Genomic DNA, 26,067 nt, shown 5'->3' on the forward strand with positions numbered 1-26,067 from the left:
TACTTTCTATATGGAATCATAGTTAAATGGCTTAATGCACGTAAAATGCTTTTGAGCAATGCTTGGCACATAGTAGCTACTAAGTGTCAGTTGTTTTCATTATTATTATTTTATGTCTTAAAAGTGATGCTTTGCATGTCTCCTGCCCTTCAGGGTTGCGAAAATTTGGTTTGCTTTAAGCAAGTTCAATCCAGTGCTTCCAGTGAGGAGAAGGTCTAATATGCAACGTATCTTCTCTATGGTTTTTTTCTCTTGTTGAGGACAGAACAGGCAAATCACCTTAGAAGTGATCAAAGTGATTAAAAATGTATTTAAAAGATTTTGTGTATGTACCTCTAGATAAAGTGATTATCTGAAATGGTAAACGTTGAGAACAAATTTAAAAAATTTTGATAACTGCACCACCAAGATGCACTGATTAAAAAATCCCCTTCCCATATTGTATTACCTTCAGACTATAACAAACCACTTACAGTACTGTTAAAGTATTTAACTATATATTTTTATAATAATGAATCTGATACGCTCTAGTCTCCTTTGGTTTGTTACACATCATGCATGCATCATTCATTCCATTCACTTAAAGCATCATCTTCATGTCCAGGTATATCTGTTGGTGACTGGTCAAGAGAAGTTGAATCTTTGTATCTCATTGAACTCAGCTCAGACTGTATCTCAGTTGTCGAGGCCTTTGCCCCCCAGAAATCTTTGACTGCCGTCCTGGAAGAAAAAAATTTTTAAATATTTTTTGAAATGAAAACTGAAACTTTAGTTTTCTAACAACAAGCGCCTCCTTGTTGTTCAGTTGCGAAGTCGTGTCTGACTCCACAACCCCGTGGACTATAGCCTGCCAGGCTCCTCTGTCCGTGGGATAACCCTGGTAAGAAGACTGGAATGGCATGTCATTTCCTTCTCTGAGGGAACTTCCCCACCCAGGCATTGAACCCAGGTCTCCTGCATTGGCAGATGGCTTCTTTACTGCTAAGCCACCAGGAAAACCCATAGAAATGCCTCCTTGGTCAGGATTTATTTTTATTTTGCAGTGCATCACCTGCATTGTGATAGTAGATGAGCCCTCTGAGGTACCAGGGGGTGATACTCATGTAGGTATTAGGTATTATGATGAACTAGTTGTTTATAACAACCACGTTTTAAAGTTGTGATTATTTTCAACTAGTATGCAGGTCAGGAAGCAACAGTTAGAACTGGACATGGAACAACAGATTGGTTCCAAATAGGAAAAGGAGTATGTCAAGGCTGTATATTGTCACCCTGCTTATTTAACTTATATGCAGAGTACATCATGAGAAACGTTGGGCTGGAGGAAGCACAAGCTGGAATGAAGACTGCCGGGAGAAATATCAATAACCTCAGATATGCAGATGACACCACCCTTATGGCAGAAAGTGAAGAACCAAAGAGCCTCTTGATGAAAGTGAAAGAGGAGAGTGAAAAAGTTGGCTTAAAGCTCAACATTCAGAAAACTAAGATCATGGCATCTGGTCCCATCACTTCATGGCAGATAGATGGGGAGACAGTGGAAACAGCGTTAGACTTTATATTTTTGGGCTCCAAAATCACTGCAGATGGCGACTGCAGCCATGAAATTAAAAGACGCTTACTCCTCGGAAGGAAAGTTATGACCAACCTAGATATCATATTAAAAAGCAGAGACAATACTTTGCCAACAAGGCTATGGTTTTTCCAGTGGTCATGTATGGATGTTAGAGTTGGACTATAAAGAAAGCTGAGCACCGAAGAATTGATGCTTTTGAACTGTGGTGTTGGAGAAGACTCTTGAGAGTCCCTTGGACTGCAAGGAGATCCAACCAGTCCATCCTAAAGGAGATCAGTCCTGGGTGTTCGTTGGAAGGACTGATGCTGAAGCTGAAACTCCAATATTTTGGCCACCTGATGTGAAGAGCTGACTCATTTGAAAAGACCCTGATGCTGGGAGGGATTGGGGGCAGGAGGAGAAGGGGACGGCAGAGGATGAGATGGCTGGATGGCGTCACCGACTCCATGGACATGGGTCTGGGTGGACTCAGGGAGTGGGTGATGGACAGGGAGGCCTGGCGTGCTGCGGTTCACGGGGTCGCAAAGAGTCGGATACGACTGAGCGACTGAATTGATTTTCAACTAGACAACACAAATGTTAATTCAATAAACTTTTTGCTTTAACAACTACTATATAAAATTTTTGCTTTAACAACTACTATAGAAAACTGCATTTAAAAGTTCTCTCATGGCTGGGAATCAAGTCATGAGATCAGGTAGCCTGAACCAGGATTGTCTCAGGAGGGATGAAGAGAGTTGGACAGTCTTGAAACCTGCATGAGAAGCATAATGGACAGGGCCTTAGATTCACTGGACAGGGAGGGGCAGACAAGCAGATTTTTTATCAAGGGTGATGGTTCAGTTGCAGTTCTTCACCTACCAGTTTATAATTATGAAGATCAGTACAAAGATCACAAATATGCAGATAATAACTCCTATTGTCAGCACAAAAACTAGGACTGCATCAGTGTCTGGTTGGCTTGCTCTTTTCATCTGTAATTCTAGAGAAAAAAACACATAGTGATGATTATTACTACTGGAAAAAAAAAAGGAAATGAACATCTAAATGGGAACTCTGTATCTGGGGAAAAAAACTCTAGAAATATACAGGAAGAATTAGTGGAAAGTATTAATGAACTTTCTCTGCACCTTAGAAATGTTCTTTACAAACATGCAGAAAGGTTCAAAGAACCTGACAATAAACATCCTGCATTTCCACCACCTAGACACCACCACCACCATTTTAGCTATCCTTCTATTCATGCTTCTATCAATCCACTGATCGACCTCATTTTTTGGACACATTTCAAGATAATTTGCTAATGTCTGCACACTTCTAAAGAATTCAAGAGAATATCATTAACTAGAGTTCAATATTTGTTTATATTTTTTCTTTGAAGTAAAACGTATGGACCCTGAATTGAACAACCATCTTAAATATGTTATTTATTTAGTTATGGCAAATGCAAACACACATATGTAATTCAAATCCCTAAAAATACAGAGAATATTACTCCACTCCAAAAAGTTTCCTTAGCCCCTCCCAGCTAATCCCTGCCCAAACCTTCAGGCACAGCCACTGTCCCGATTTTCTTTTTCACACAGATTGGTTCTGCCTGATCTAGAATTTCATAGGAATGGAAACACTTGTTATACTTTCTTTCGTGTAAGGCTTTTAACTCAGTATAATATTTTAGAGATTCAAGCATAATTGTTCCATGTATCAATAGTTTCTTCTTTTTTATTACTGGGTAGTATGCCTCAAATATTCAGTCTCCTGATGGACACCCACACTGTTTCAGTTTGGGGTTATTATAAACAAACTGCTATGAACATTCTTATACAAGTCATTCTGTGAACACACACTTCCACTTCTCTTGGATAAATACCTATGAGTGGAATTGCTGGGTCATAGGGCAGAGGTATGCTTGGTTTTCTAAGAAATTACAGGATCTTTTCCCAAACTGATCATACTTGGTATACATGGTTTATTAAATTGTTTTCTTGGATTTTATCTCTTCATTTTTCTAGCAATTCCTTTTAAAGAGCTGGAGTTTTAAATGTTTCAGTGTAAGTTGCAGGCGTACAGTATTATGATTTGGTATCTGTATACAGTGACTCCCACAAGTCCAGTTACCATCCACCCCCATAAAGCGGCCTCTCCCCCATCATCCATTTCACCTACCCTAAACCCCCTTCCCCTCTGGCAACCAACAACCTGGTTCTCTGTATCCATGAGTGTGTTTCTGTCTTAATTTTTTTTAATTCAACATATGAGTGAAATAATCTTTGTATCTGTCTTTCTCCATCTGACTTGACTTCACTTAGCAATAACACCTTTAAGGTCCATCCATATTGTTGCACATGTCAGGATTTCGTTCATTTTCTGGCTAAGCAGTATTCTGTTTTGTGTGTGTGTATACACACACACACACACACACACACACACACACGTGTGTGTACATATATATATAAAACATCTTCTTTATCCATTTGTCCATCAATGGACAGTTAGGTGGCTTCTATATCTTGGCTATTATAAATAATGCTTCAGAGAACACAGAGGTGCATATGTCTTTCTGAATTAGTGTTATATTCTTTGGATAAATATACAGAAGCAGAAAAGCTGTGTCCTATGGTAGTATTATTCTTAATTTTTTGAAGACTCTCCTTACTGCTTTTCATAGTGGCTGCACCAACAGTGTACAAGGGTTCCCTTTTCTCCACATCCTCTCCAACATTTATTATTTTTTGTCTTTTTGATAACAACCATTCTAATAGGTATAAGGTAGTATCTGTGGTTTTGATTTGCATTTCCCCAACTAGTGATGTTGAGCATATTTTTATGCATCTGCTTACCATCTGTATGTCTTCTTTGGAAAAAATGTCTATTCAGATCCTCTGCCTGATTTTTATCAGGCTTTTTTTTTTTAATGTTGATTACTGTGAGTTCCTTATACATTCTGGCCTATTAACCTCCATCAGAGATGCCATGTACGAATGTCTCCTCCATTCCATAAGCTGTCTTTCTGTTCTGAAGACCGTTTCCTTTGCTGTGCAGAAGCGTTTTAGTTTGAAGTAGTCCATTTGTTTATTTTTGCTTGTTTTCCCTGTCTCTGCAGTTAAATCTACAAAAACATGGCTAAGACCTATATCAATAAGGTTACTGCCTATGTTTTTTTCCTAGGAATTTTATGATTTTAGATTCACCTCTTTAATCCATTTTGAGTTTATTTCTGTGTATGGTATAAGATAGTGACCTTCTTTCATTCTTTTGCATGTGGCTGTCAAATTTTCCCAATACCATTTTTGGAATATGAAGTTTTAAATTTTATGAAGTCTAATTTATCAATATTTCCTTTTATAAAAGGTGACTGGTTTTTGTCATATCTAAAGGGGAAGCCTTGCCTACTCCTGAATCATACAGATATTCTTTTATGTTTTCTTTTTTAAGCTTGATGATTTTAGTTTATTAATACATTTAGGACTGTAACACATCTCTAATTTTTGTATATGTCTCAATATCCAAACACCACTGTTAAATCAGCATTCTCTCCCATATCTGTCTGCTCTTCCGTATTAAGGAGACAAAACAAGCCTACCATATGTATTATAACACTGCTACATTGTAAGCTGATAAAAATGCAATTTATAGCAAATATTACTTACTTTTGAATTATATACCTTTCTTATGGCTCTTCCTGGTCCCTAAATCATAGACTCATAAAAGATTCATGTGCGGGAAGGTCCAGAAAGATCATCTGATACAACTTTTATACAGACAAGTAAACCAACATCCAGGAAGATTTAATGACTTGTGAAAGCTATGTTTTAAGTATTTTAACATTTTAATTTTGATAAGTACCACTCTAACAGGGGCTTCCCAGGTGGTACTAGTGGTAAAGAATCTGCCTGCCTATGTAGGAGATGCAAGATTCGCAAGTTTGATCCCTGGGTCAAAAAGACCCCCTGGAAAAGGAAATGGCAACCCACTCCAGTATTCTTGCCTGGAAAATCCCATGGACAGAGAAGCTGAATGGGCTACAGACCATGGAGTCATGAAGAGTTGGACGTGACTGACCGCACACACACAACACAGACCTGGTCTCCTAGTCAGGCAATCTCAACTGCTTAATCATCTTCATTTTCTTTCTATTCTTTAAACACTGTGAAGAATAATTTTCCATTTTTCTTAGTAGTTCAAGAGCTATAAACTCAATTTAATAATCTCACTAAATACTTCCAAGTATGACAAACAATTTAAAAAAGTTAAAGTTAGTCACTCAGTCGTATCCGACTCTTTGTGACCCCATGGACTGTAGCCCACCAGGCTCCTCTGTCCATGGAATTCTCCAGGCAAGAGTACTGGAGTGGGTTGCCATTCTCTTCTCCGGGGGGTCTTCCCGACTCAGGGATCAAACCCAGGTCTCCTGTGTTGCAGGCAGACTCTTTACCGACTGAGCCACCAGGGAAGCCAATTTATATCATATTTATATTCTAACATTGTTAAATTTAAAAAGTTTTTAACTTTTGATAATTTTACTTATAGAAGCAGTAGAATTTTTAAGCTCAAACAAAAAAAAAAGAAAACTTTTAGGATTAAAACTTGAGGGGAAGAAATGCAAAATTTCTTTCCATTTATCCACTACCCTGAAATACTAGTCAAGAGGGGTGGAAAATGAGAGGTATCAAGATTCTGCTTCATTTTAATGGTACTCTTCTTGCAAGTGTCCCTTAGAGTATTTTAATGTCTAATAAAAAATAGTTTCCATTTCTGTTTAAAATTTTTTAATGAAAAACAGACAAATTTTGATGCTCTTACATTTTAGAAAAACTAAGCTTATGTCTGTATTAGTTTTTGAGGGCCACCATAACAAAGTACCACTAACTAGGGGACTTAAAAACAACAGAAATATCTGCTACCTCAGAGTCTTGGAGGGTAAGCGTTTGAACACCAGGCGCTGGTGAGGCCATGCTCTCGCCAGCGGCTCTGGGAAGGATCCCTCCCTTACTCTCCAGGCTCCGGGAGCCCCAGATGCCCCTCAGTTTGTGACAGCGTAAGTCCAGTCTCTGTGTCCGTCTTCACATGGCGTCTTCTCCCCACGTGTCTCTGAGTCTCCATGCATTCTCCTCTCTCACCTTCTGTGTCCAGATTTCCCTCTTCTCAGGACACCAGTCAAACTGGATTAAAAGCCCACTCTTCTCTAGTATGTAAGATCATGTCTTAACTGAATTAATTACATCTGCAACAACCCTGTTTCCAGACACCATCACACTCTTAAGTTCCAGGAGTTTGGACTTGAAAATACCTTTTTAGGGGGACATGATTCAATCAAAATAATGCCTAACTATAAAAGATAATTATTGTGGAAGTGAAAAATCTGTCATATGAGGGAACGGATGGGGCATTTTCATTCATTAAACCGCATCTACTCTGAGCATACTTCAATCATGTATTTGTTTCCAGCCAGTACCACACTGTGAGGACATTTAGAGCCGAAACATCTACCTGACGTCTCAAACAGCCAAAAGGGTCTGTCACAGCAGTATACCCAACTGTCTGTTTTAAAAGCAACTGATAGATACCAACACTTTCTGAAAACATTTTGTTGTCTAACCAGTGCATGTGCTGAGACTGCAGAGCCACCCCACCAGGTCTGGACAGCCACACGACAGAAAAGTCAGCTTGTCTCACTCGCTGGTCTTGGGGACTGTGCCCCAGTCCTTGGCTTACACCTGCTGCCTTTGACTCACAGGAAGAGCTAACCACTACTAAGCAGTCCTAACAAGGACCAGGTTGGGGGACAGGAGCTGAGAAAGGCTCTCAAAACCTTTAACAGCCTGAACTGTGACTCACTGAAATCTTTTTTAGTTGATGATGTTCAGTTCTTTTTTGCCTTTTATTGACATTATTCTTTTAATAACACCTAGTATATCCCAATATAGGACTATGGTTGTTAGCTTTCACTGTAAACATTTTTTTTTAAGGACACTGAGCAATAAATACATCAAAGAAAGTTTACAGTTTATTTTTTTAAATCACCTTGAAAACACCTCACCTTGTTTCCCGTTAAATAAAGGGCGTCACATTGCATGGTATCTCTAGACTGCAGCTTAAGTTCTTTACTTGGGACTCAAGAAATAGCCTCAAGAAATCCACAAAATCTTGTAAAATTACAGGTAACTTTTGCCATATTTGTATATGTGGGTATTTTTCTGGGGAAAGTCTCCTGAGCCTTGACTGCAGCCTCAAAAGAACTTGTGACCAAATCTCCCACACCCCCAACAACAGAGATGACAACAATAAAAATGATTAAGAGCAACTCAACAAAAGGAAATAATTATTTGGATATAGAAGACATCATAGTTTAAATTGAAAAGACATGCACATGGACCCTTTTTGCAAAGGAAGCACGGTTTCTAACACGTAAAATTATGTTCAGGTTAAGATTTGCCTTTTGTGACAATTATTGAGGATTGCACTACTGTTTTATAAAAAATTTCTTCAAACGAATAATTTTTTAAAAGATACATTTTCACATAATATTTCTTAATTTATTCTGTGTGCTGTGCTAAGTCGATTCAGCCGTGTCCGACTGCGATCCTATGGACCGCAGCCCACCAGGCTCCTCTGTCCATGGGGTTCTCCAGGCAAGAGTACGGGAGTGGGTTATCATGCCCAGATTTTTGTTACACATCCATGAGAATTCTATGTATTCATTCTCACCTCTGCGAAAGAAGTAAAAGTAAGAATATAATTCAAAATAAAGGACTGCCCTTTGGGAATTCTTCAGGAATACACCAGTTTCCCAAAGTGAGGTACATCTGACTCTACTTTGTGAAAATAAAAATAATGAAGGGCAGTGACATGGTAGTCATTCAGTCGTGTCCAACTCTTTGCAATCCCATGGACTGTAGCCAGCCAGGCTCCTCTGTCCAAGGAATTCTCCAGGCAAGGATACTGGAGTGGGTAGCCATTTCCTTCTCGAGGGGATCTTCCCGACCCAGGGATCAAAGCTGGGTCTCCTGCATTGCAGGCAGTCTTTATCATCTGAGCCACCAGGGAAACTCACACTACCTTGTAGAAAAATCTTAATGGTATAAAACTAGTGGTTCCCAAAATGTGATCTCTGGACCAACGGCAACTAGGAACTTGTCAGAAATGGAAATTCTTGTGCCAGCCTCACTCAAGGTCTACAGATGAAGAAACTATGGGCTCTGGGCTAGTGATCTGTGTCTCCACAAGACCACCACATTATTCTGATGCTCTCTGAAGTCTGAGATATAAGTAAGTCAAAATGTTGCTGGGTACTTACCAGTCGTCGTATAGATTGTGAATCTAATAGATGCTACTATTTCATTATTATCCAACGTTTCACACTCAAAAGCCTTGGGGTGAGTATCCCTCTGAACTTCCAGGATTGCTGAATCATTTGCAAGTATAATGGCTTGCTATTTTAAGAGAAAAAAAAGATATCAATATTCTTCATGAAAACCTAAGATCAGAAAATAATTTATTTCTTATAACAAAAGAAGAGCCACTTTCTCTCAGTCTAGGACAGTAATTCATTATGCACATGTATTTTAAAGTCAGACAGAACAGGTACCAACTTCCTGACTGTGTAAATCAGAATGAGTTACTCTCTGCATCTCAGCTACAGCTGGTCCTCTGTATCTTTGGGCTCCACATCAGCAGATTCAACAAACCACAGATTTAAAATATTCATAAAAAAAAAAATTTCCAGAAAGTTCCAAAAAGCAAAACTTGAATTGGTTGCACTAAGATCATGGCATCTGGTCCCATCACTTCATGGGAAATAGATGGGGAGACAGTGGAAACAGTGTCAGACTTTATTTTTTTGGGCTCCAAAATCACTGCAGATGGTGATTATAGCCATTAAATTAAAAGACGCTTACTCCTTGGAAGGAAAGTTATGACCAACCTAGATAGCATATAAGCAACTCCTGAAGCTCAATTCCAGAAAAATAAATGACCCAATCAAAAACTGGGCCAAAGAACTAAACAGACATTTCTCCAAAGAAGACTTACAGATGGCTAACAAACACATGAAAAGATGCTCAACATCACTCATTATTAGAGAAATGCAAATCAAAACCACAATGAGGTACCATTACACGCCAGTCAGGATGGCTGCTATCCAAAAGTCTACAAGCAATAAATGCTGGAGAGGGTGTGGAGAAAAGGGAACCCTCTTACACTGTTGGTGGGAATGCAAACTAGTATAGCCGCTATGGAAAACAGTGTGGAGATTTCTTAAAAAACTGGAAATAGAACTGCCATATGACCCAGCAATCCCACTTCTGGGCATACACACTGAGGAAATCAGATCTGAAAGAGACACGTGCACCCCAATGTTCATCGCGGCACTGTTTATAATAGCCAGGACATGGAAGCAACCTAGATGCCCATCAGCAGATGAATGGATAAGGAAGCTGTGGTATATATACACCATGGAATATTACTCAGCCATTAAAAAGAATTCATTTGAACCAGTTCTAATGAGATGGATGAAACTGGAGCCCATTATACAGAGTGAAGTAAGCCAGAAAGATAAAGAACATTACAGCATACTAACACATATATATGGAATTTAGAAAGATGGTAATGATAACCCTATATGCAAAACAGAAAAAGAGACACAGAAATACAGAACAGACTTTTGAACTCTGTGGGAGAAGGTGAGGGTGGGATGTTTCGAAAGAACAGCATGTATACTATCTATGGTGAAACAGATCACCAGCCCAGGTGGGATGCATGAGACAAGTGCTCGGGCCTGGTGCACTGGGAAGACCCAGAGGAATCGGGTGGAGAGGGAGGTGGGAGCGGGGATCGGGATGGGGAATACGTGTAACTCTATGGCTGATTCATATCAATGTATGACAAAACCCACTGAAATGTTGTGAAGTAATTAGCCTCCAACTAATAAAAAAATAAATAAATAAAAAAAAAGCAGAGACATTACTTTGCCAACAAAGGTCCGTCTGGTCAAGGATATGGTTTTTCCAGTGGTCATGTATGGATGTGAGAGTTGGACCATGAAGAAAGCTGAGCACCGAAAAAATGATGCTTTTGAACTGTGGTGTTGGAGAAGACTCTTGAGAGTCCCTAGGACTGCAAGGAGATCCAACCAGTCCATCCTGAAGGAGATAAGTCCTGGATGTTCATTAGAAGGACTGATGCTGAAGCTGAAACTTCAATACTTTGGTCACCTCATGCGAAGAGTTGACTCACTGGAAAAGACCCTGATGTTGGGAGGGATTGGGGGCAGGAGGAAAAAGGGACGACAGAGGATGAGATGGCTGGATGGCATCACCGACTCGATGGGCATGAGTTTGAGTAAACTCTGGGAGTTTGACAGGGAGGCCTGGTGTGCTACGATTCATGGGGTCGCAAAGAGTCAGACACGACTGAGTGACTGAACTGAACTGAACTGAACTCTTTACTTGGCATTTATACTGCATTTACAAATACTTATATAACATTTACATTATAAATAATCTAGAGATGATTTAAAGTATATGGAAGGAAGTATCTGTTATATGCAAATACTACACCATGTTATATAAGAAAATTGAGCATCTCTGATTCTGGTGTCTGAAGGGGTCCTGGAATCAATTCCCTGAGGATACTGAGCAACAATTGTACTTATCTGCAAAACGGGTATAATGATGGGAATTACCTCATAGATTGTTATATGAGTAAACAAAACTCTAGCAGTTGGTGTATATCTGGCATTTAATAAGCCCTCAACTAATGTTAGCTACTGTCATCATTATACAAGTATTATACATACAAATGAAAACCTTGCTTCCAAAATAGAACACTTTATATAAAATAGATGCTTCTAAGTTCTGAGAATAGCTGGCCCTAAGACATATATAAAGTTTTAGACCTACTAAGAAATGAAAATAAATTTAAATCCCAATAATAATAAAGTTGCATGATTTTTACTTCATTTTTGCAAACTGCTTTTGAAGAGAAAGTGCTCCGAGAGTCATCAAGCACTGGGAAACAAATCTTATCACACACTGGAAAGCACCAAATTACATACATTCATTACTCACCTGGTCTGGCCTTAGAAGTCTCCAAATATATTTGAAACGGTTTTCAGGAGACGTATGAACACATGCAAGCCTTACACGTTCAAGGCTTTCTGAAATTGGTCTACCCCCTGAAAAAAAATTACATACATATAAACCAGTGGGCCTTGTGAACTGCTTTATACACAATACTACTTTTAAAGGTCACCTCCAACTTTATATTACATGCTGCAAGTTAGTAGACACATTACTGGAAGTCTCCCTGTAGAGGAGCAGAGAGTCGTCATGGATGCAACAATAAAGTCACTGGAGAGGCAAGTAAACACCACACCTGTCTGTTCCTTTGGCAAAATAAACTACAGAGAAGACACAGTAAGGGCAAACTACTTAGTGCTCTATTAAACTTTGAGATATACTTACTAGTGGCTGCCAACTTTCTGGTTAGGGACAACCCCTCCTCTGTCCACCTCTTTCTGGCTTAGAGATAATGAAACCTCAGACTAGTGAAATTTGATACAGAAAGGCTCTCAAAGTTCCCAATGTAGAGTTTACCAATCTACTGAGAGACTGTCACAACCAAAAGGTTAAAAGCATTTCTTTGAAGGAGAGCTGCAACCAAAACCGGAGTGCAAATGTTCCAGTGTACTAGAGAGGATGTATGTTAAATTTAGACAGGACTGAAAAAGTGTAAAGAAAAGTAGAAAGACCTATAACTGTCTGGAGAAGTGGGATTTTAAGTTTTCTTATAATTTCCTTTCAGTATATCATTTTGATCATCTCCCTCCACTCAAGGCAAACTGAGGTTAAGGATCTATCCCCAGGGTAAACACTGTCCCTGCCCCCCCATCTCCCTCCAGTATAAAGTCCAACTCACAGCCACAATCTACTGGTCCACGACATTCTTCCACTCGTACGATACACTTGGATTCACCACCAGGGCATCCGCTTGTCAATATAACTTCTCTAATACCGATTCCTTTGATAAAAGAAATTGGCAAATGTTAAAAAAAAAAAAAAAAAAAAAGAATTCCAGGGTTATTTTATTTTTCTACCTAGGTCATTTTGAAACTTTTCTCCTAACTTCAGAAATTAAATTCCTAAATTCAGGGTAAAGACACTTAAGTGATGGCTCAGCAGGTAAAGAATCAACCTGCAATGCAGGAGACCTGGTTCGATCCCTGAGTCAGAAAGATCCCCTGGAGAAGGGAGTGGTTACCCACTCTGGTATTCTTGCCTGGAGAGGAGCCCGGGGGCTACAGCCCATGAGGTCAAAACGAGTAGGATACAATGAAGTGGTTGAGCACAAACACAGGTATTTTGAATGATTTCATAAAACAGCATTTTCCAAAATGAGTCACATGAAACACTAGTTCCTCTGGTTGATAACACAAGAAAAAAGATTCCATGATTATTTACATTTGGAAATTATACGTTAAATTAAAATGAAATGAATCTCCTCAGAATTTTAGAGGACCTTTTAATATGCTAGTAAATGAATGTGCTATTATGTGTAAACTTTCATTGATCAAAGATGCAAAAGTTTTACATTCTAACATTTTTGAGATCAGAATGCATTTTAGAATTGACGGCATGTCAAGAATGACAGTATTTTTCCTTTTCAGAGATGTATAAAATGTGCTTATTACAACTAGTAAAGTCTACTACTGAAACAGTAGGAAAGCGGTAACACACAGGATCTTCCAAATTTATTTGACCATGGAACTCTGGAATGGGAGGAGTTGGAGCTTGCAGAGGAAATTACAAAAATTACACTGTAACATAAATGATGCTCTTAATATCTAGACTGGTAAAAATCTCTGTATTAAATTTATCAAGATAGACTTAATGACCAAACCTCCATTTCCAAACTGATAACTCTTGTTAGAAGTGCCATACATTTCATAAGAAATCAAGTCTTTACTGACCCATCTCAGATCTCCACTGAGTTGGCCCTACCAACATGAGAAGTGAGAGAGATGATAAAAGCTGGTTCAAAGCTGGTTCAGTGACATGCCGAACACGTCCTGTGATAAGACTGTGCTGTCACAGGCTAAGGAGTAGTCCATCTTGATATTCTTCCTACCAAGTTCCTTCTTTCAGTGCCTGTAAGATGTTAATCATACAACCCATTCTCAAGACAAGGGTAAGCTGAAGTCTAGAGATGGCTTCAGTTCAGCTCAGTCACTCAGTCATTTCCAGCTCTTTATGACCCCATGAACTGCAGCACACCAGGCTTTGCTGCCCATCACCAACTCCAGGAGCTTGTTCAAACTCATCTCCATTGAGTCGGTGATGCCATCCAACCATCTCATCCTCTGTCATCCCCTTCTGCTCCTGCCTTCAATCTTTCCCAACATCAGTGTCTTTTCAAATGAGTCAGCGCTTCGCATCAGGTGGCCAAAGTATTGGAGCTTTAGCTTCAGCATCAGTCCTTCCAATGAATATTCAGGACTGATCTCCTTTAGGACTGACAGGTTTGATCTTGCAGTTCAAGGGGCTCTCAAGAGTCTTCACCACCACAGTTCAAAAGCATCAATTCTTCAGCACTCAGCTTTCTTTATGGTCCAACTTTCACATCTATACAAAATTACTGGAAAAACCATAGCTTTGACTAGACGGACCTTTGTCAGCAAAGTCATGTCTCTGCTTTTTAATATACTATCTAGGTTGGTCATAGTTGGGGTTCCCTTGTGGCTCAGCTGGTAAAGAATCAGCCTGCAAGGTGGGAGACCTGGGTTTGATCCACGGGTTGGGAAGATCCCCTCAAGAAGGGAAAGGTTACCCACTTCAGTATTCTGGCCTGGATAATTCCATCAACTGCATAGTCCATGCGACTGCAGAGAGTCAGACATGACTGAGCAACTTTCACTTTCACTCTCTAGGTTGGTCATAGCTTTTCTTCCAAGGAGCAAGTGTCTTTTAATTTCATGGCTGCAGTCATGTGTAGTAATTTTGGAGTCCAAAAAAATAAAGCCTGTCACTCTTTCCATTGTTTCCCCATATGTTTGCCATGAAGTGACGGGATCCTATGCCATGATCTTAGTTTTTCGAATGTTAAGTTTTAAGCCAGCTTTTTCATTCTCCTCTTTCACTAAGAAGCAAGTCTTTAGTTCCTTGCTTTCAGCCATAACCGTGGTGTCATCTGCATATCTGAAGTTACTGATACTTCTCCCTGCAATCCTGATTCCAGTTTATGCTTCATCCAGCCCAGCATTTTGCATGATAGATTCTGCATATAAGTTAAATAAGCAGGGTGACAATATACAGCCTTGACGTACTGCTTTCCCAATTGGGAGCCATCCCTTTGTTTCATGTCTGGGTCTAACTGTTGCTTTTGACCTGCCCACAGGTTTCTCAGGAGAAAGGTAAGGTGGTCTGGTATTCCAATCTCTTTTAAGAATTTTCCAACACAGTCAAAGGCTTTGGCATAGTTAATAAAGCAGAAGTAGATGTTTTTCTGGAATTCTCTTGCTTTTTCTATGATCCAACTGACGTTGGCAATTTGATCTCTGGTTCCTTTGCTTTTTCTAAATCCAGCTTGAATATCTGGAAGTTCTCGGTTCATGTACTGCTGGAGCCTAGCTTGGAGAATCCTGAGCATTTCTTTGATAGCGTGTGAGAGAGGTGCAATGGTGCAGTAGTTTGAACATTCTTTGGCATTGCGTTTCTTTGGAATTGGAATGAAAACTGATCTTTTCCAGTCCTGTGGCCACTGCTGAGTTTTCTAAATTTGCTGGCATATTGAGTACAGCACTTTCACAGCATCAGCTTTTAGGATTTGATATAGCTCAGCTGGAATTCCATCACCTCCACTAGCTTTGTTTATAGTGATGCTTCCTAAGGTCCATTTGACTTTGCAATCCAGGATGTCTGGCTCTAGGTGAGTGATCACACCATTGTGGTTATCTGCGTCATGAAGATCTTTTTTGTATAGTTCTTCTGTGTATTCTTTCTACCTCTTCTTAATATCTTCTGCTTCTGTTAGGTCCACATCATTTCTGTCCTTTATTGTGCCCATCTTTGCATGAAATGTTCCCTTGGTATCTTTAATTCTCTTGAAGAGATATCTAGTCTTTCCTGTTCTGTCATTTTCCTCTATTTCTTTGCACTGATCACTGAGGAAGGTTTTCTTATCTCTTCTTTCTGTTCTTTGGAACTCCGCATTCAGATGGGTGTAACTTTCCTTTTTTCCTTTGCCTTTCGCTTCTCTTCTTTTCTCAGCTATTTTTAAGGCCTCCTCAAACAACCATTTTGCCTTTTTGAGTTTGTTTTTCTTGGGGATGGCTTTGATCACAGTCTCCTGGACAATGTCATGAACCTCCATCCACAGGTACTTTATCAGATCTAATCCCCTGAATCTATTTGTCACTTCTAATATATAATTGTAAGGGATTTCATTTAGGTCATACCTGAATGGTCTAGTGGTTTTCCCTACGTTCTTCAATTTAAGCCTGAATTTTGCAATAAGAGTTCATGATCTGAGTCACAGCTCCCAGTCTTGTTTTGGCTGACTGTATAGAGCTTGGCTTATAATACAAGAGATGGCTTATAATCTCTTGGTTTATAAGAGATGGCTTATACGAGCATGTTTCAATTTTCAGAGAGCATGCACAACACCTGAGATACTAACATGCAAATTATGAGGCAGCAAGTGCCTGCAGTAGGTCCTGAGGTTCTGAATTTCTCACAAGCTCTCAGCCTATGCTGATAGAGCTAGCCTGTGGACCAAACTTTGAGAGGCAAACAATACAGTCCTCCATACAAAATAAGGAGAGGGAAGGTTGGACGGGGAAAGGTCTTTTTTGATTAAACGAGATTCTTAAGAATAGCTGTAGAATGGCTCCACTTAAATTTATGAATAGTACTTCTCTAGGGGGATAGTCTTATTCTTATATATTAAAATATTTTCCAAGCAGGTATTTTATGTATTTACTTATTTAGCCAAATAGATTTCATTGCAATGTGTGTAGATGTGACACAAAGTCAATACTTAAAAACATGCTTGTGTGTTCCAAGGAAACTTTTTGAATGCTAAAATATTGTTTTGAGAGTTCAACAGAATTTTCACTAAAGCATTTTTTTCTTTAAATAATTTTTACAGATTGAAAATATTTTTAATAGTTAAAATATTATAGATGTGAAATATTGCCTTTTATGGTTTATGTTTAGAACTTACCACCATCTGACATATTACATGTTTTACATTATGTATCTCTTTGACCCTACTAGAAAATATATTCCTTAAAGGCAGAGAGTTTCCACTGCTTTGTTCACTGCTGTATTCGAACTCCTATAATAATACCTGGCACATAGTAGGCAAAAACTTAAAAAGCAGAAAACAAAAACTAATTTGTTGAATGTGTGTTAGTCACTCAGTTGTGTCCGACTCTTTGCAATCCCAGGGACTGCAGCCCGCCAGGCTCCTCTGTCCATGGGATTCTCCAGGCAAGAATACTTGAGTGGGTTGCCATGTCCTCTTCCAAGGGATCTTCCTAACCCAGAGATCCAACCTGGGTCTCCCACACTGCTGACAAATCCTTTATCATCTGAGCCACTAGGGAAGCCCAAATTTATTGAGTAAAGATATACAATTTCTGAAGCACATCTTTAAAGAGTAGGACAATACCAATTATTAGAATTGTCATAAAAATCATTCTCTGTGAGGATTTCACAAGCAGCAGAATAAAAATATAAATTGCAAATGAATAAATACAAAATTATTACATAATTCCTCTCATTTCTGACTCTGACTGACCAAGAAATTAAGGTAAAAAACAGGTTTAAAACTATCTCAAGAGACAGGAAGTAGAATAATTGCTGCAAGGGATTGGGGTAAGTGGGAAATTAGTGTTTAACTGGTACAGAGGTTTCAGTTTGGGATGACGAAAAAGTTGGGAGTGGATTGCAATAATGATCGCATGACAATATGAATGTGCTTAATCTCATTAAAATGCACATTTTAAAAATGGTTAAAAGCATAAATTTTGTTGTCTATTTTAGCATCATTTTTAAAACTTTATCTCAAATAAAAACAATTTAGCTATAATTTTTGACCAAAAAATAAAAAACATACATATTGTTTTGATCTGTATCTTCATGGACTATGATTTCTTCCCCTCTGGTTTTTGTTCTTCCCTTCTGTCACTATCTTTTTCCAAGGAAGACTCTATTTAGAATAAACTTAATTACACTGTGAATTATCTACTGTCTTCTTAGCATATTAGTCTATCAGTTCAGTTCAGTTCAGTCACTCAGTAGTGTCCGACTCTTTGCGACCCCATGAATCGCAGCACGCCAGGCCTCCCTGTCCATCACAAACTCCTGGAGTTTACTCAAACTCATGTCCATAGAGTCAGTGATGCCATCCAACCATCTCATCCTCTGTCGTCCCCTTCTCCTCCTGCCCCCAATCCCTCCCAGCATCAGGGTCTTTTCCAATGAGTCAACTCTTTGCATGAGGTGGCCAAAATATTGGAGTTTCAGCTTCAGCATCAGTCCTTCCAATGAACACCCAGGACTGATCTCCTTTAGGATGGACTGGTTGGATCTCCTTGCAGTCCAAGGGACTCTCAAAAGTCTTCTTCAACACCATAGTTCAAAAGCATCAATTCTCCTGTGCTCAGCTTTCTTTATAGTCCAACTCTCACATCCATACATGACCACTGGAAAAACCATAGCCTTGACTAGACAGACCTTTGTTGGCAAAGTAATGTCTCTATAGTGGTTCTCAAAAGATGGTCTTTGAAAAAGCAGCATTAGCTTCATTTGTGAACTTACTTTAGAAATATGAATTCTTAGACCTCATTGAAGGCCTAAGTGAGTCAGAAATTTTGAAGTAGGATTCACAATCCATGTTTTAACAAGCCCTTCAGGCACTTATGGTGAACACGTTTAAGTTTGAGGTGGTGCAATTGGTAAAGAATTCACCAGCCTATGCAGGAGAGGTAGGAGACGCAGGTTCGATCCCTGGTTTGGGAAGATCCCCTGGAGAAGGAAATGGCAACTCACTCCAGTATTCTTGCCTCAGAAATCCCATGGACAGAGGAGCCTGGTGGGCTATAGTGCACTGGGTCACAAAAGAGTCCAACACAATTAAGCACTCACGGTCTTATTACAGCACATGTAGTCTTAATTCAATACTTATATAAGAGATTTTACGTCCAATTTCTATCCAAGGAAAGATCAAAATAAATCACAGTCTTTGAATATTATTTTCCCCACAAAGCCAATACCTCTTTTTTCTAAGACATGACATATAAAATGGAAAACTGTAGAATTTAGAATAGACTATTTAAAAAAGCAAATCTTTTGATAGATTTGCCAACACAGTATGTGGAAGACATCTGTGAGATGCATCAGAAGATCTTTAATCTTCCAAACCTCTGAGATAAAGTTTTACTCTTGTGAAAGCAGTTTATGTGCCCCCCCCAAAATAATAATATGTATATATTACAGAGCTGGCTTAAAATAAGACTTAGAGGTTATGAACTGAAAATATCCTCCCTTAGAAAGCAATCAGTTTGAGTTTTGTGTGTAAATCATAATTACAAACAGAAATCAGAGAGAGATGCATGATAGTACACTTTGTCCCCTCATCCCCCACTACAATATTATTTATCTGCTCTATGTTACTTACCACATGTAACGGTGCACATCCCAAATTCTACTTCTTTGACTATCGTGCTATTTGAAACTAAAAATAAATGCAAAAATACATTATTCAATCATAGGGAAACTTTTCTAAGTGAAAAACTCTTACTTGGAGATGGAGGATATAAGCACTGATATGGGAAGCAGACATATAATATAAAATATTATTTATATATATAAAATAATATAAAAAATTATATTAAATCAGAAAAGCAATGCCATTACTAGTATATCTTATATTACTGTTTAAATCGAAAGAAAGCTAAATCTTTAAAGAATTAAATTAGGAAATAAGTTACAAAGATTTATATTTAAACCTGTACATAATTTTAAAAATAATGCCTTTCATCAGTTTAATATATGCTGAGTTAAAAGTTATACAGAAGGTCAGAAAAAAAAAAAAGCCTGCCAATTATAGGACCCAATTTTTTCTATTCTCTACTTTCCAAAAAATTTTGAGTGTATTATTTCTATCCAAACAGAAGCCTTCATGTTAAGTATTCATTAAAATTATGTTATAAATTGGTTCTACTCATTCTCAGGATAAGATGGTAAGTTACTCCTAAGAATTTATTTCAACATTTCATTTAGCAGGGTGATCAAGGAATATATAAGTATTTGAGTAGTTAAAATTATTGGTTTGAAATCTCATGTTTCTATTTTTTAAATTGTTCTGCAATTTGACATGAATTCTACTAGCTGTATATAATCAATTCCTGCTGACTCAGATCAGGACCACAATCTCAAAAAAAAAGTAAATGAGGTACTAGAAGGTAATTTTTAAAAGGCATGATGTTGTGAGGCAACAACATTTATTACATGGGACAATGCATCAAAATTGGAGTCCGAATTGCTACTTCTACCACTAATTAGCTATTCTGAGTTTGAACAAATTCCTTAAGCTGAGTCACGCCTAATTAACCCCTCTGTAAAACTTGGAAAGGAGAACCTATCTCCTTATATTATTGTAAGAATTAAATGTGATAATGTATATGCAAGCATTCTGTATATCATTTAGCCTTCTAAACATGCCTAAGATATACCCTCACTCACACTTCATTCATTCATTTTGTAATTAGTAATTTCATGTAAGTCTAGGATTTTTTTTCCTATTTAGATTATTATAATTTTTCATAAACACTTCTATACTTACAGGCACCAAATACAGTGCCTTGAATATACAGTAAACAAATTTATACTTGATGAATATACAAGTAAATTAATATTGACTTTGTGAAACTGGACTATCATGATGATCAATTCTGAATTGACATTTTTGCTCAAAATGCTTGGATACGTTCTGCTGGTACATTAGGAAATACAAATTAAAAGCCAAATCTTAAAAACAGAAAACAAGAGTATGCAAATGAGTGCTAGACTACCCTTAAATATAACCTCTTTCCAAAAAAATAATTAATCAGCTCTGCTATGCTACTTTAGGAAAGCTGCTAATACTTAAGTTCTCCTAACTTTAGAAAAAAATGAGATTCAGTCTAATCATTTCTAAAGCTCCTTTTGCCTTTGTTTATTGAATGTCCAGTAGGGCATTCAATGACTTTCTTCTTTGGTGGAAATCCTATAGCAGTGGGTCTGGGAAATTTTATGCATCTTGACTTGTGTGGTATTTGTCAAAATTTCCCATCATATACCTGTGAATAAAAAGTATGGTCAGTTAAGCTTCACGTGTAACTGTTCAACAGTAAGACCCGCTAAAGCTAATTGACTGGTTGGTATCACGTGTTATCAGTGATCTGTCAGAGAATTCTGTCCTGGTCAACATTTTTATGAATGATTTGGAAAATACTGATACCACACTGACTGAATCTGGGGATCATGCAAAACTAGGAAGGACAAAAAAATTTTTTGAAAATAAATCTGGATTTAAAACTGACAGGGTGGAATAACGGGCAAATCTAACAAAAGGAAATGTCAGAGGATTAAAAAGTTCTGCACATACAGCTGAAAAGTCAACTGTTTCCAAAATACTATACAGGCTATCTTAATTTGATGGAACAGGTGAAAATGTGTGAAGAGTTCACCAGGAGTCAAGAGTGTGATAAAGCTTTCCTAAAAATCTACCGAGTCTTTGACCATGCAGACAAAAGCTGGGCATCCGCAATGATGCAGATAATGATCCTGATCTTTTTTGTTCTGGCCAGATCCTAAAACGTTCTCTTCAATTCTGGACAGCACTCTTTTAACTGTTGGTATATACCATCAAAAATCAATTTTAATTTTTGAGGCAACTTTCTCATAGTCTGTTTTTAGTTTTTCTATATTTTGAAACATTTTGTTATTTTATCATCCATAATGATAGATTTCATTATTGCTCATCAATTATTTCCAATTGTATTTAAAAAGAAAAGACTAAATAAAATGGAAGACTGGTGGGGCTATCTGGGAAAGATGACATAACTGAAATAAATCACAGCTATTACATCATCTTTTGTTTTCTTGCTATTTTGTCCAATGTATTGTATAATCTCTCAGGAAGATACAAAAGAAGTCTAAAGGCACCTTTCTCATAGTCTATTTTCAGCTTTCATTGGACAGAGTTGAGATTTTTAACTTTTTCTTGTTTGTCCATAATGACAGAGAAGAAAAGTGACAGAGGAATACCTTTCACAGTTATTGGATGAATTAGAAGATAAACGCAGAGAAATAGCAACACTTTAGATGCTAACAGTGATGTTGACTCCATAGCAAAATGAGAGATGGTACCTTAAATAAATATTCTAGATGAATTTTCCCTTCACTCGAGAACCAGTGAATGAGCATTGTATTTTGAAGGATATATGCTATTCTCATCTAAGTTGGGCTTTCAACAGGAAGAACTTGATCTTAAAATATTTTGGGAAAATAAGCCAGACCATATTATTTTGTTAAAAAGGATATGGAGAGTATTCTTTTTAGATTTATAAGTGCCAATTAGAAAGATTACTGCAATGAATTTTATTCATTTCTATGTAATCTATTTTCTTTGGTCACCTTTATATACACACCTGCCATCATGATTTGTTCATTTACAAGTCTTATTAAGTAAATGTTGGGAAAGAATATTCTCCATTTCTTTGAAACTATGGAACAAACACGATGGCAGTCTTCTTTTAAACAAAACATGTGCCTTCACAGATTTCAAAAGTACTGTGTTTTGACAATGCCAGTGCAGAAAGAAACCAAAGTAATGATAAACTAGAATCTGTTAGGGAAGTACTTGAAATCTGGAATCAGTATTTACAAAATGGATACATTCCAGATTCATGCATAACAGCTGATAAGCATTCAGCTGCATTCAGAGTACTTTCCTCAATTAGGGTATGTATTTCTTCAAAACCAAGAAATATAGAAAAAAAATTTGGAGCTTTCCAGGTTTAAATTCTTATTATTACAAACAACTTATAATCTGAAATAGGTTGTTTTCACTATCTCTTTACTCTTATATTTGCAAGTTATTTGTAAATACCTTAAGCTTTATATATATACATAAATGATGATGACTGCTTTTACTGGTCTGCTGAGGGTTAAAAGGGACTTTGCCAAATTTTAATTAATGATTCTGGAAATGTTTAGATCTCAGATATCTTGGATTAAGTTCTGGATTCTCATTCTCCCCAGAAAAAAAAAAAAAAAAAAACAGCTGCACATAGAACTGTATATTAAATGATACAAGGGCTCCCTGAAGATCAGAGGATGAAACAGAGAAACTGAGAGAATAACTTGCCTACATTTGAACTGGAATCTAAGGCATTATAACTCCATCACCTGCCTACACTCTAGCATTTTACAACTATCCCTTAACCAGTTTAATACTGTTAATTCAATTACTTTCAAAACAAAAGCAACTATGCTTCAGAACGGTCTTTTCTACCCTAGTCCTCTTTTCACATTTCCAAAGTAGAAGACCTCTCTCCAAGCTCTCTCACATGTAATGCTATCAAGGTAGCACAAACCTCAATTACACCATTAACCTCAGATAGTCAATTTCTTTATGTCACTGAGGGTCACTGTCATCGGGCTATAAAAGAATGACTGATAAATACATCACCTACTTGATATGTATAGGAGACAGGAGACTGCCAAGGATATTAAAAAGAACCTCAACTGGGTCATTCATAGAGGGAAGAGAATCATTCTCCTTTAGATGACTGCAAACCTGCAGCTGACCTTTTATCTACCAGCATGTGAGCTAACTAATGAGTATCCCAGCTTGTCAAGTTTTATTGCTTAATGATCCAGGAGAATAAGGCAAATTTATGTACCAAATATGAGCTAGTCTTCTTTCCTTAAAATGTATATCACTTAACAAAGCCTCTAGTTTGATCCCTTGATAGGTGTCTTCTACTGCCACCCTTCCTTTGGGATTACAAGCTGAACTTAAAACACCATCACACTGCAGAGAAGCTGCACGAAACTAACAGGTTTTCTGGGCTATTCTGTCAGTATCTTGGTCTATCTAGATGTGTCACAGTGAGGGGAATTTGGAATTCCCTTGAGTTCCAATCCAAAGGGCAAAAATGAAAAGGAAGACTTCAGGCAATCTGCACTTAAAAAAAAAAAAAAAAAAAAGCTACAGAGGGAAAGTCCCTGGTGACTCAGATGGCAAAGACTCCGCCTATAATGCAGGAGACCTCAGTTCCATCCCTAGAGCAAGATGCCCTGGAGAAGGAAATGACAACCTACTCCAGTATTCTTGCCTGGAGAATTCCATGGACAGAGGAGTCAGGTGGGCTACAGTCCATGGGATCGCAAAGAGTTGGACACGACTGAGCAACAAATACACACACACACAACGGGAAAGAAAAATCATAACTGCAAGTGGGTGGAAGGTAACTTTGTGACTCCTACCCTTAGAAAATTAAGCATCTATTCCCTTGTCCAGAGCAATATTTAGCAGTATTTCTGTAGCAATTTCTATACATATGCTTGTTTATCTTGCTGAGGTTGTGGAGAATTAGCGCATCCTTTTTTGCAGGGCCATTAAGTTTGCAATAATGTACACATTCGGGGTTGCTTTCCAGAAAGCTTTCGAGAGAGTTAACAGACGTTAACTTGGGTAATTCTCATCTTCCTCAAAAAGCAGGAAAGGCTTCGCCTTCAACAGGTGCCTCTGGGTCCCCGCCAAAGAGCCTCTCACCCTCACTATCATCCTCGGCCTCAGCCTCGGGCTCGCTCTCCGTCTCGCTGTCGTTCTCGGGCTCCTCGTCGCCCTCTGGCTCGCCCTCGCCTTCGCGGGCCAAGCTGGGATCCTGGATCGCGGTGACGTTGATCCCGCACGTTGACTGGAGGCCCGCCAGGAGCAGCCAGCCGACTGTCAGCAGGAGCCTAGCAGAGCAGCCCGCGCCCCCGGATCTCATGGTTCTAGGCCCGGACGGCTGCCCAAGGCGCAGTCGCAGCCGCCCGCTCCTGACGAAAGGTGCGTAAAAGAGAGGAGCCGCCAGACTCCGAACGCCTGCACCGTGCCCCGGCAACCATTGGGGCGTCACGGGTCGTCACCATCTCGCGCAGCCCATAGAACACGCGCAAGGCCTCCAGCATGGCGCCCCGCGGGCCACTTCCGATGGCGCTCGGGCCACGCCCCACCCCTTCCGGCGATCCGGGACGAGCCGGCGCATTGGGCGGGGCCACGCCCTCACTCTTCCTCAGTTGGCAAGCGTCGCCCGGCGCCCTGGGTGAGTTTTCTTCCTCACCGTGCGATGTCTCCTCTCTAAACCAGACTGACTAGAACCCTTGAGCATGCTCCCTGTGACTTGGCTTCGGATTCCTTATGCCCAGTGTCCTATTCAATGGGTATCAAGAATGACTCATCTTAAGCTTTGTCAAGTAGGTTGCCCCAAATTTCATCCGTATCTGCAGGCGAGGCTTTGTGGAGGATATAGGGGCTACACTTTCACACTCTGATCCGAACACTGTTGTTAATGCACCTTAAGCATGTACTCACGTTTTAAGATTTTGTGCAGTGCTGTCAGCTCCACGAGGGACATCTCTGAGCTAGAATGCCAGGTGGCGTGGGAAAGGAGGGGAGGGGAGGATGCAACCATTGTCAAACTAGTTATCTCCATTCTATATTTGGAGAGGTGATGTTTTTGAGCCAAATATAGGACTTAACCTTTGTTCCTTGTGAATGTCTGTCTTTGTGCTTTTGGCCTTTTTTTAAAATCTTGTTGAGATTCCTTTAGGGGCTAATTTTGTTATCTTAATGTATTTATCCCAAGTTTGGTTTGGAAAATGTTTCCTTCAGATCAGTAACGAAAATGTTTAAAAGGGCAACAGGCTAATAATAGAGCACTGTATGGAAAAGCAGAGACGTTCGTTTGTCAACAAAGGTCCCTCTAGTCAAGGCTATGGTTTTTCCAGTGGTCATGTATGGATGTGAGAGTTGGACTATAAAAAACTTGAGCGCCGAAGAATTGATGCTTTTGAACTGTGGTGTTGGAAAAGACTCTTGAGAGTCCCTTGGACTGCAAGGAGATCCAACCAGTCCATCCCAAAGGAGATCAGTCCTGGGTGTTCATTGGAAGGACTGATGCTGAAGCTGAAACTTCAATACTTTGGCCACCTCATGCGAAGAGTTGACTCATTGGAAAAGACCCTGATGCTGGGAGAGATTGGGGGGCAGGAGGAGAAGGGGACCACAGAGGATGAAATGGCTGGATGGCATCCCCGACTGGATGGGCATGAGTTTGAGTAAACTCCAGGAGTTGGTGATGGACAGGGAGGCGTGGCACCCTGCGGTTCATGGAGCCACCAAGAGTCAGACAGGACTGAGCGACTGAACTGAACTGAAGAAGTCAGTCTCTG

General features: G+C 39.0%; 1 protein-coding gene across 1 annotated transcript; it reads right to left on the minus strand.

Annotated features, from left to right (window-relative positions):
• Positions 1-563: 563 nt before the first annotated feature.
• SPACA1 (sperm acrosome associated 1) lies at positions 564-24,623 on the minus strand. The gene is made up of 6 exons (XM_061131730.1): positions 24,404-24,623; positions 12,494-12,595; positions 11,644-11,750; positions 8,874-9,009; positions 2,438-2,558; positions 564-720 (listed from the first exon to the last, which is right to left on the minus strand). Exons 1-6 carry the CDS (start codon positions 24,621-24,623, stop codon positions 564-566), a joined length of 843 nt encoding a protein of 280 aa, XP_060987713.1.
• Between the last annotated feature and the right edge of the window lie 1,444 nt (positions 24,624-26,067).

Source organism: Dama dama, chromosome 28 (genome assembly GCF_033118175.1).
Source record: "Dama dama isolate Ldn47 chromosome 28, ASM3311817v1, whole genome shotgun sequence".
NCBI lineage: Eukaryota > Metazoa > Chordata > Mammalia > Artiodactyla > Cervidae > Dama > Dama dama.